The 11,423-nt window shown below is 42.2% G+C and overlaps 1 protein-coding gene across 4 annotated transcripts; it reads right to left on the bottom strand.

The window, feature by feature from the left end:
* Nucleotides 1-522: 522 nt before the first annotated feature.
* LOC103130055 (pyruvate dehydrogenase E1 component subunit alpha, mitochondrial-like) lies at nt 523-11,265 on the bottom strand. 4 transcript variants are annotated; one of them, XR_001660180.1, is made up of 14 exons: nt 11,108-11,265; nt 9,995-10,015; nt 8,516-8,668; nt 7,605-7,670; nt 7,325-7,498; nt 7,085-7,211; nt 6,914-7,005; nt 6,737-6,829; nt 5,984-6,139; nt 5,629-5,700; nt 5,491-5,558; nt 5,313-5,421; nt 1,826-3,593; nt 523-1,558 (listed from the first exon to the last, which is right to left on the bottom strand). XR_001660180.1 is itself a non-coding variant. In XM_007541343.2 (13 exons), exons 1-13 carry the CDS (start codon nt 11,165-11,167, stop codon nt 3,429-3,431), a joined length of 1,356 nt encoding a protein of 451 aa, XP_007541405.1. In that variant the 5' UTR covers nt 11,168-11,265; the 3' UTR covers nt 523-3,428. The 4 variants fall into 4 exon arrangements, 3 of the variants coding, with proteins under 3 accessions (XP_007541405.1, XP_007541403.1, XP_007541404.1); XM_007541343.2 differs by having other exon boundaries at nt 523-3,593; XM_007541341.2 differs by lacking the exon at nt 8,516-8,668 and having other exon boundaries at nt 523-3,593; nt 11,108-11,264.
* Nucleotides 11,266-11,423: the final 158 nt, after the last annotated feature.

The following is an 11,423-nucleotide window of genomic DNA, read 5'->3' as shown; positions in this document are numbered from 1 at the left end:
TTCATCAGCAGCAGTTTGTGTTTAAATGCAGCAGCAGCAAATCCATCCCTCCAGTGTTGGAGCAGCAGTGAACCTTCAGGCTCTCAGCAGTTTGTTTCCACTGTGGACTTGAGTGGAACCTGCAGAGGAAGCAGACTGGATGCTGAAAGTGTGTGTAGGTGTGTGAGCTTGGAGCTCAGTGTGTTCACTGCAACACGTTAAGATGAGAGCAGAGAGGAAGCTGCTCTGAACACGACTGAAGGCCCTGCTGCTCTTTCTACTGGATGTGCTGCGTCACTGACTGCTGCTGCTGGAGAGAAGCTGGAAACTCACTGATCTGATCTCTGATTCTTTCTTCTCTCTGCAGGTGGTGATCTCTGCGAAGAAGAGAATTGTCTCCGTTTCCTGCTGATCCTCAGAAGCTGCAGCAGTTTGAGTCTAAAGAGACTCTGACTGGATCATGATGACCTTTGACCTGAATGGTTTCCATCCTGTTTATTTCCTCCTGTCTGTCATTTTGTATCTGATGTTTTTCTCTTTGGATGGATGAAGATGAAATTGTAACTCGGCTCCATTTCGAGGCTTCATGGAGTTTTGATCTGAACTTGATTCAGTTTTTAAAGTTGATCATTTTTCTCTGATTCATTTTCATCCTGAAATATGAACCATGTTTCAGTTCAGCCGTTTCCAGGCTGCATGTTGCTTCATTTGGATCCAGTTTCTGATGTTTGTGCAGCTCTGGTCTTTCCATCTGCTGCTGGAAACGACTCAGTGAGGAAATGATGCAATCAAACTGTTACTGATGAATTTAAATCTAATATTTTCATTTCCTGGTATTTTCTGCTGAGTTTTCATTACCCAATTCATGTTTGCATAATCAGAATATAATAATTTTACCTTTTTGAATTCTGTACTGAAAAATTCACTAAACGTATAAAAAAATCTATTAACTAGTAAAAACTAGCAAACACTTTAGAAACAAATTAAAACTTAATTAAACAAACTAAACAAAATTTAAAGCCCAAAACTTTTATAACTCTGGTTGAAACTTTATGTTTCAGTAATGAGGCTTATAAATATCCAGAGGATCTTTAAACAAAACCAGGATCTTGGATTAAGCCATAATTCTCCAGATATTCTGGTTTAATTAAACCTCGATTCAGTTTCACAACAGAGGAACCGCTACGTTGCCATGGCGATTTATTCTGTGAAGCTAGCTGCTCCAGACCAGGCTAACATCTGGATTAATCCTGGAGCTTCATCTGTTCAGTCAGCGATGAAAAACTGATGAGTTTTGTTTTCTTTTGTCTTTTTTATTACGCTGCATTAATTAATTTTGATTTTCAGTCTAATATTGTTGTAACTTCATGATGTTAGAATATTTTATCAATTTTAAAAGCATCAGTGTGGATATCTTCCTGTTCTTTGGGTTTCTCTGTTCTAAGTTTGACATAAAGGCCTTTAATAGACCGTTGCAGTTTTTAGGGATTAGAGAAATGGGTCATAAAGAAACTCAGGTTTTGTAATCAAGTCCAGCCAAATTAGTTATAACAAACTTTACTGATGAATTTTAATGTAACTTAAAATAATATGTACAATGGAAATTAACTTTAAATACAATATTTAAAACAAATACTTTACATCACAAATACTTTACATCACAAATTTACCTTTTGTCTCCATTTTGGTGGCTGCAAATAATATACATTTTATAAACTTCTTTACAATTTATCTTCTGTCTTTTTGATTGTCATTAAACTGCTTTTACTCTGACAGTTAAACAAGAAATTGTCCCTTCAGAACAAAAGCATCACAACTCAAACAGGAAGTTAACTGTAGGTGAAACTAATGAAGGATTTTCTAAGTTATTAGTATAATTATTTGCACATTGTTGTCAACATTTTAACCCCATACTTCCCAGAAACTAAATGTTCTTATTTATAATCTGTTGTTCATGTTTGTTCTGTATAAATTAGTTGTGGATCAGAAAAGAGTAACATGAATTAATCTGCTGCCAGATTCACTCGTTATTTTAACTTCCACTGTTTGTAAGTTTAAAGTTTATTTGAGCAAAGGACAATAATGATTATGATTTTTTTATTATTAATGGTTTAGGAATGTATGTTTGGGCTAATTACACATTTAAATGAGCCGCTAACATTTGCTGTTGTAGCAGCAGTTTTTTTATTGACTATGATAAAAATTCAGTTCCTCCATCAACATGTTGGTTTGGTGTGAGGGATGGTGAACACAGTTTATCTACTGTAGCTTCAATAAATCTGATCGATCTTATTGATCTGATGAAATCTGTTGATGCGCCTGAATTATTTAAACCTGTATAATCATAAAATCACCTCCTGATCTTTGTGAAACTGAGATCCAGGATGAAACGACGGAGTTTTGTCAAACCGGCTTCATCTCTGATCCTGGATTTCAGAATCCGACTTTTGTGAAACAAAATCTGCACAAAAAAAAAAATCAAACTCTGAAACAAAAACACTTTCATCATAATTTAATAACTCTGTGGCTCAGTTACAATTCTCAAAACATAAATAAAACTTTCTGTACAAGTTCAGGAAAATAAATTCATGAAGAGCCTCAAATAATTTAAACTATAAATTCTTACAGTTCATCCATAAAAACTGATTAATGTTTTTATAAACTGAATGCATAGAGAGAATGTAAAGCTTTAAACATACAGAAACGGCGTCAGATTTTATATCTCCAACAGAAAAATGAAGAGGAAACGTCTTAAAATAAAAGAAATATTCAGATTTTCACCTCATTACAGAGGAAACGGGACCAGCCATCAGGAAACACCGGAAACAGAAAAAACAAAAAAAGAATAAATTTCAGGGAAAAACTTAAAATCTCAGATTAAGTTCAGAAATTGAGATTAACCTCATGAATTTCCAAAGGGGAAAAAAAACTCAATTTCTGAAACTAATTTCATAAATATGAGTTTAAAAAAATGTAATATTTCAGAGATTAATCACAGAATTTCAGTTTTTTCTAGAAATGTCCTTTTTGTTGTACGATTGCTCTGATAGCCGTCAGAAAAGTGAAAATTTGACCCATTTTTACAGAAATCTAGAAATAAGTTACTGTTCTGTTTTTGTAGAGTTCAGCTCCTTTAACTGATTCTCCTTACTTTGACTAGACCTCGTGACTCAAGAATGACGCTGCAGATTTTCCAACGTTGCTCATAAAATTCCTTCCAGTTCATAACTTTTTAAAAACTCCAGCAGGAAGTTGGATTGAGGTCAGAAATGAAACCTTCTCGTTGTGCGTCTGTTTGCAGGACGGCGGGTCCAGATGAGAAGCTAATGTTTGTGTTTCTGTGCCGCTGGCAGCCTGGTCCGACTCTCGGCTCATTGAATAATTTATATTCCTAATAAAAACAGTTTCAGGTAAATAAATACTGGCAGGTTTGATTCAGTCAGGAAGTTTCAGCTGATGGATTTCAGTTTGGACCAGGGGTTAGTCCCGCGGACCTCCAGCGGCGGGTCGTTGGAGAAAATATGGTTGCAGAGCTCCTCCAGCGGCGGCTCGGGGTCAGAGGTCGCGAACTGAGCCGCCTCCTCCACCTCCTTACGGATCTGAATGTCAATTTCCTGAAACAGGAAAAGATTTTCATCGGTTCTTGCAGGTTTTTCATGTTTTCAGAGCATTTTTTCCAGTAAAACTGGAAACATGTTGCAAAATAAAAACGTTCTGAGCCGTTGAGGTTTCTGGATTTCAAAATTCCTGATTTTATGAGCAACAAAACGAAGCCGGTTCCTGTTTCTCCATCTACAGAAACGCAAAGTTACGCAGGAACTGAGCCAGAAAAGAAGAAACTTCACAGGAACCAATCGACCGACTGATTTCAGAGGATTAAAATAATCGACTAACTGATCAGCATCTCAATCCAGATGTTCTGCTGCTCTGGAGCCTCCAGATGTTGTAGCACAACGCACCAAGGCGGGAAGCCAGCAGCAATCACCATAGACCAAAGAGGCTGAATATGCATCAAAACATCAGGCTGTCTCACACAGTTGATGATAAATGTCACTTGAAGGTCAGACATGCGCTCTGCCTGTGTTGGCAGAAAGGCTGATGTTGCTGAACTGACTTTTCTTTTCTGGACAAACTAAACTTGCAGCCTGTAATGTGCTTTTTTTATAAACTCGCCCTCTGAATGTTTTTCCCGCCTTAGCGATCATCTCATTAACCTTCGACTGCTGCAGCATTCTCTTTGGTTCCTTTCTTGAAGAAATCTTGTTGCCTCACCAGACGTGTTTTAAGGCTGGTAACCCGGTTGGCTCTCATCCCCCTGGTATTTTGCATATTCCTCAGCATGTTTAGTTGAATAATGATGTTTCAGGTGGTATTCTTTGTGCACTGCAACTTTTTCAGCATAACTAAGGCATGTCAGGATGCCCCTGTGCTCAACACAGAAATGCTGCGTCACCCATCTTTCTCTTCACTGCAGGCTTTGACAAAGACATGATGAGGGTGTGACAAAATTTAGCTTATTCCACTTGGCGTCGCTCTTGTTCTGTTTTATAAAAGTCTTTAGCCAGCTAGCAACGTATGGAGAACGTCTCGATGCGTGACGTCATTACCGCTTCTACTTGTCACAACAGCGCGGTGGATGACGAGCAGCCCGGTAGCAGTCTCCTTTCTCTGCGTTTGATCCTGGCATTTATGGTAGAAAGAACCGGAATGGCGACTGCAGGGAAGGGAAACTGGTACCGGACTGGTCCATCATCAGCCGCTCTGTTGTTACAAGCGTAGTGTGCATGACGTCGGTGTAGCTTAGCCTAGCACCGAATGTCAGCCATGATGAGGAACGGTGGGCGGGACTTCCTTCAGAGGGCCGCTCACCCTGTGGGCCGCACTAATATTATACTGTCATATCATGGTGGGGCCACGAGAATGAGACCGTCTGCCTCTGGACGTCACTGGGACCTTGTTGCAATAATGTGACCCGCAAGACCAGAACAACGTTTATGAAAGTAAAAATGGCCGCCGTCGTCTATGCATGAATTTTAACGTTGCTTAGCAACAGAGGTTGACATCAGATCATAAGATGAAGGAAGCTAATAAAAGAAAGCCAAGTGTTGACTTATCTTTCTTGAATTATAACTTTCTCTCATTATTACAGATTCTCATATTACTACAAGTTTTCTCATATTATTACAACTCAGGGTAAAAACATTGAAATTGAGCCACAGACTTGTGAAAAATTGGACACTTGAATTGGGACTATTACGATTTTTCCATGTTCTATGGTGTTAATAAAACTTGTCGCAGTGAAAAGGTTGTAACTCCATGGCAACCATCCCTACCTTCAGCTCCTCCACAGACGCCATGTTGTTGCTGAGCAGCCGCTCCTTCAGCAGGGAGATCGGGTCGCTCTTACTGCGGACCTCCTGGATCTCCTCCCGGGTCCGGTAGCTGCACAGCGGCACATGGTGAACAAAACAAACGGATTCTCTGTCTCATTACGGTGGATCTGGGACTCACCTGACGCCCGGGTCGCTCATGCTGTGTCCATGGTAACGGTAAGTTTGGAGCTCCATGATGATTGGCCCCTGGAAAACAAACAGGAAGTGATTTCACCGCGCCGGATTGCAGCAGCAGAAGAAGAAGAGCTTCGCTCACCTTCCCGGCTCTGCAGTGATCCGCAGCGAACTTCGCCGCCTCTCTGACGCACAGCACGTCCATCCCGTCCACCTGCGGAGAAAACGGCGTCACTAACGCAGCGTCCCACCCCGCGCCATCACGGCGAACCCGAGCGTTTCCCGGACGGTCTGTGTGCAGCATCATACATGAGCAGCGGACGGCTGGGCGCATGCTCACACCTGCAGCTGCCGGGACGGCGCCGCAGCGACGCGTCCCGATATAATCTAGGTCCAGAGGGCGGCGGCCGCGGCGTACGGCCCGACGCCACCGCCGCAACCCGGGACCCCATGCTAACACCATGCTAGCCGCGCTGACGGCCCGGTCTGAGCCTCACCCTGAGTCCAGGGATGAAGTCGCCCCGCTTGTAGTAGTCGGTGCTGGCCGACGCCCGCTCCACCGACGTCCCCATGCCGTACTTGTTGTTCTCACAGACGAAGATGCAGGGCAGCTTCCAGAGGGCGGCCATGTTGAAGGTCTCAAACAGCTGGCCCTGATGACGTCACAGGATGTACAGGTTAAACCGACACTAAAATAATCCAGTAACTGAATTAACAGTTACATTAAGTTAACTGATAGTTTTCCTGTCAGTTATTCATCCGCCATCAGGTTTTAAACATGCATCCAGTTATTAGATCGATTTTCAGACATTTTTCTGCACCAAAAAACAATAAAAATGTATAAACATGTTTTTCACAGAGGATCTGTAAAAGGTGAAAACAAAGGCAAATTAAAAGGAAGGAAGAAAAACATTTAATTATGAGAATAATTGTAAAAATTTGTAGTAAAACAACTTCTCTCATATTACTACAACTTTTCCTGGATTATTACAGCCGTTTTCTCGTACGGCTTAATTGTAGTTTTATTATGACTTTTCCTCTCTTACAACTTAATTCTACGATTTTTCATGAATGGTTGTAAATACTTGTTCCTGTATGTATATTTCTGACGTCTTATGAACCAGATAAAAATCTATAAGTTCAGGTTTGTGCATTAATTTCACGTTTTTCTTCTTTATACCTTTACAGTAAATTTAACACGACCTTCATGACCTGAACTGAATAAAAACAGGAAGTAGTTTTCCCCTCACCTGGTTGGCGGCTCCGTCTCCGTACAGCGTCACACAGATCTGGTTGTTTCCTTGGTACTGGCAGGCCAGAGCGATGCCGGCGCCCAGCGGCACCTGGACGGGTCACACAGGTGACATCATCAGCCGGTGACATCATCAGACAGGTGGCGGAGCCTCATGCTAACGCCCTGCAGCTACCTGAGCGCCCACGATCCCGTTGCCGCCGTAGAAGTGAGGCGCGTACATGTGCATGGAGCCGCCCTTCCCTTTGGCCACACCCCCTCTGCGACCTGAACGGTGCGGAGGGAACACGGCGTCAGCCAGCAGAACCAGCCGGACCCGGGCCGGTCGGCACCTCGCCCGTCTCACCTGTGAGCTCGGCCAGGATCTCTCTGATGGAGACGCCGCGGGTGAAGGTGTATCCGTGCGCTCGGTACGCCGTGATCAGGTGATCCGACGGGTTGATGGCGGCTTCGATTCCTGCAGCGCACGCTTCCTGTGAGCAGAGACGACGTTACTCCAGAACCACTCGGCTTCAAAAACATCCCTCCCCTCATGGACTTTGACTAGGCCACTGCTAAACCACTGTAACAGAAAATGTGTTGATACCTGTCCGTCGTAGAGGTGGCAGAAACCCCGGATGATCTTCTGCTTGTAGAGCTGGTCGGCTTTCAGCTCCATGCGCCGCACCGTCTGCATGGTGCGGTAATACTGCAGGCCCTGCTCCCGCGTTAGCTCCGCCCTCACCGGAGGCCCCGCCTCCAGCCGGTGCACGTCGCATTTCTACAGCAGAGAAGAGACGTTTTCACAACACAATCTGTCCCACAAACGTTTAATTTGGTAAATTACAGGAGAGACCGAGGTCAGAGGGCGATTGGCTCCTTCTCACCTTGATGTCAAAGGTCGCCTGAGGCGTGAAGTCAGATAAGGAGCGGGAGGCGACGACTCTGGCGCCCTGAAACAGATCAACGCTCGATTAGCTCATCGGATGACGGCAGGATTACAAATCAGAGCAGACGGATCGACCAGCTGAGCAGCTCCTGGCTGCCTTCCTCTTCACAGTGGGGGGTTCTGGGATACGACAGACTGGGCTGGGCGGTCTGGGTTGGGCTGCAGCTACACATCCATAACGCTGAAGGCAGCAACAGGCCAGGAGAACCAATAAATCCTCCGCCTTCAGTTTCTGTCCAGTTTGTTGCAAATAATCTTCTGAGACGTAAATTTAATGGATTCATTATTCTAGAAAACTTTTAGAAAATAATTGACAAAAGTGGACATTCCGTTCGGTTCGGACCGTTCGGTTCCTCCAGCTTTCAGTGGCCTAAAAATATGAAACTAATAATGACTGATAAGAGATCTGATTGGTTTGAAATATCCTTCCTATTTCCACCTCAAGTCTAAAATAATTTAGCCTAAAAATCCTTTTTTCCTTCAACACAGTGACTGTTGTGACATTAATGTGATCTCTAGCGCCCCCAGCAGGTACAGGATGGTTTTAATCAACTTTCCTCTTCAGCCTTTAATCTGATCGTTTGCTCTGGAAACCAATTTAGTCCCAACAGAACCGAACCGATTCTGGCAGATATTTGGGCTTCGTGTTACACTTTTCATTAAATGACAATAAATTTTAAAACCTAAGATGCCATTAAGTAAATAAAACCCGTTTAAAGTATTTAGTGGTTTCAGACCAGCAGGGTTAATATTTTAGTACTAAATGTTTCCAGTCAAGCAGAAGCTCTTTGGTTCCCCGGCCCGGTTAGTGAGCAGCCAGACAGAACAGGAACAGCAGGAGGTTCTTACGGGTCGGTCCGTCTGGTCCGTCCGGCTGCTCACTAACTGGGCGGCGCCGCCTGCTGGTGGTGGTTTGGGTGGGAGCCGCCGGGCCTGTGGGGGAACGGCCGCCGCCGCTGGAGGAGACGTCAGATTGACGAATTCTGACAGGCCAATCAGCAGCTGGGGAACACAGAGCCAACCAATCAGAGCCAAGCACAGCCAGGTGGCGCTAGAGGCTACAGGTGAGGAAACTGGAGGCTAAAACTGAGAAACAGAATCTAGACTGGGAGCACAAACAAATTCATTTATAGTTCAGCCAATCTCTGATATTTAACCTGTAATCTTCACTAATCTCATCTTTGAATTAACAAATAAAAAACCTCAAATTTAAGCATCATTTTACAAAATACTGCAATTATGTCTTTTATTCTGCCCATCACTCTGACCAGCAGCATTCTGGGTAATCTCATTTGTGTCTAGCATATTCTTCTGACCACTTGGCTAAATATCTGACACAAATATTAAACAACAAAATATGGAGCAGCTTTATGTGATCATATAATTAAAGGTTTTATATTATATTTTAGGTTTTCTGGTTGTCAAAAAAGCGATTTCAGCCAAAAGATGGAAACAAATGAATAATGCAAACTCAAACGTAAACAACAAATGTAGCACAAATGCTTTAATCACAAAAAATGCTGCACCTTCAGAAAATAAAAATGCAGCAAATACTAAAAGTGAACATAAAACACTGTAACCCCGCTCCATAAAACCAGAAGTCCTCCAGACCACCAGGGGGAGTCGATCATCAGATCATCTGGGACCAAACTCTCAGCAAAGACGAGACGTCCAGAAGAAAAGCTGGTTTATACTTCATGTCTTTTACTTAGATAATTACTGACTCTAGACTCCCCCTACTGGTCTGGAGGACTTTATGTTGTCGAGTGTTATCAGTGTTATATACTTGTTTTTGAGGCATTTTCTTTTTCCAGAGGATGTAGCATTTTTCTTTTGTGCTTATTTTAATGATTGTAGGTTTTAGCTTTTATTTTTTGATTGTAGAATCCAAAATCTCCCAAAACATAGAAAACCTGTTTTAAACTCTATTAACAGACATTTATAATATAATAAAAATACTGACATTAATAAAATGCCAGTAGATTCAATTAGAGCAATTATTTCTACTAAAAATAATTGAAAACATTTTTATCATTACTTATGTTTAAAAATGATGTTTAGTTAATTATTTTTCACATAGTAATTTCATGAAACAAGTCAATCTTTTTTTTTTAGGGGTGCACTGATTTATTATTTTTATTCTTATGACTTAAGGACTAAAACCAGTTTCAGTCCCTCTGTAGTGCCGCTGAGTTAAATCCTGGAAACTAAACATGAACACAGCGAAGAGGAAGCACATCTAGCAGTTAGAGGAATAAAAACAGTGGAGATAAACCTGGTCACTGCAGAGGGGAGGAAGTCTGGGACCAAACGTCAGCAGCTGCTTACCTCCGACACGGTTTGCTCTCCCTACGGTTCAGGTGCAGGGGTGGGGGAGGAAGGGGAGGAAGAGGAGGGAGAGAAGCAACAAATGAATGGGGGATTGTCAGTTTGTGAAGACTGAAGGCGGCAGAGCAGGAGGAGAGAAAACTGGAGGAAAAAAGCAACAGTTCCTACAGTCAGACTCTGTTTGTTTGGGTTTTAAGGTTCAAAGGTCAAATTTACCATCAGAATTAAACCCGACTGACATTTGGGTTCATTTCCAGAGTCTGTAGGAACCTGCTGTCCTTGAACGCCCCACAAGATTAACCTTTACATGCTGCGTTCAGGTTCACTACTGACAGAGATGCACTGGTTGTGTGGAATGTTATTTCTTCATAACTTCCAAATAATCAGCCAAACAGCTTCATTAGCAGCTTACTGGGGTCATTTCCATTTGGATGAATATTAAACATGTCACTAGTGAATCAGACATATTTAAGTTTCTAAACTTAAAACTTTAAAAACTCTTGTAGTTCTTTTCTCTACTAATCCAGAGCTGAAAACTCCTAAAAAAATTAAATCTGTACAGAGTAGGAGTCCTGTTTAATAAATGATCTCATCTGGAAGAGTTTATAATAATGAAGCAGCTCAGGATGAAGATAGCTAGGTTTTATAAAAACACTTCATTATTCAGTTAGGCATTCAGAGCTTCGTCTGATTAAGACGATGGCAAGAGATAATTTCCTTTAAGTAAATTTCCTTTGTTAAAAGAAGATTATGTGATTCAGAGATGAAAATTGCTTCAACCTCCTGAAAGCTTAGCTGCATTTTGAGCAAGAAGCGCGTCACCGATGGTTATCAGAGCATCTTTATCAGGACAAGCTGCTTAGAGGAAGGCAAACCACCACAAACACAGAAAATTATTCACATTACAGACAGGGGAAAAACTAAAAATCATAATAAAGAACCCACCAAGTTACCCTGACATAAAGTACATCCAAACACGTGTTCAGAAAGCAATATCCGAGCAGAAATAGCACATAACCACAGGAAGACATTAGCGGCTGCTGACAAGGTCAGCTACCGGTTAGCATGAACCGGTTCCATCCGGAACCTCCGAACTAGAGTCGAACCACTCACCGCACTCCTCCCGGTGATCCGGCACAGTGCGTTAGAAATGATCGCTAACATGGTTTTCATCCTACTGAAGGACGAGGTGACTGCTGAGAGGATTAACTGCTGCTGCTAGCGGCTAAAGTCCGCGCTCATAACGTCCGACTGGAAACGGCAGGCTTTAAATAAAGGTTCCCATCTAAATAAAGCGGGAAAACAATTTACAGGTGCTGGTCATAAAATTAGAATATTGTGATAAAGTTCATTATTTTCCATAATGTCATGATAAAACTTAAATTGTCATATATTTTAGATTCATTGCACACCAACTGAAATATTTCAG

This window comes from Poecilia formosa, unplaced genomic scaffold (genome assembly GCF_000485575.1).
Source record: "Poecilia formosa unplaced genomic scaffold, Poecilia_formosa-5.1.2 Scaffold602, whole genome shotgun sequence".
Lineage (NCBI taxonomy): Eukaryota > Metazoa > Chordata > Actinopteri > Cyprinodontiformes > Poeciliidae > Poecilia > Poecilia formosa.
Note: the sequence above shows the minus strand (reverse complement) of the source record. Positions and strands in the feature narration are given on the sequence as shown.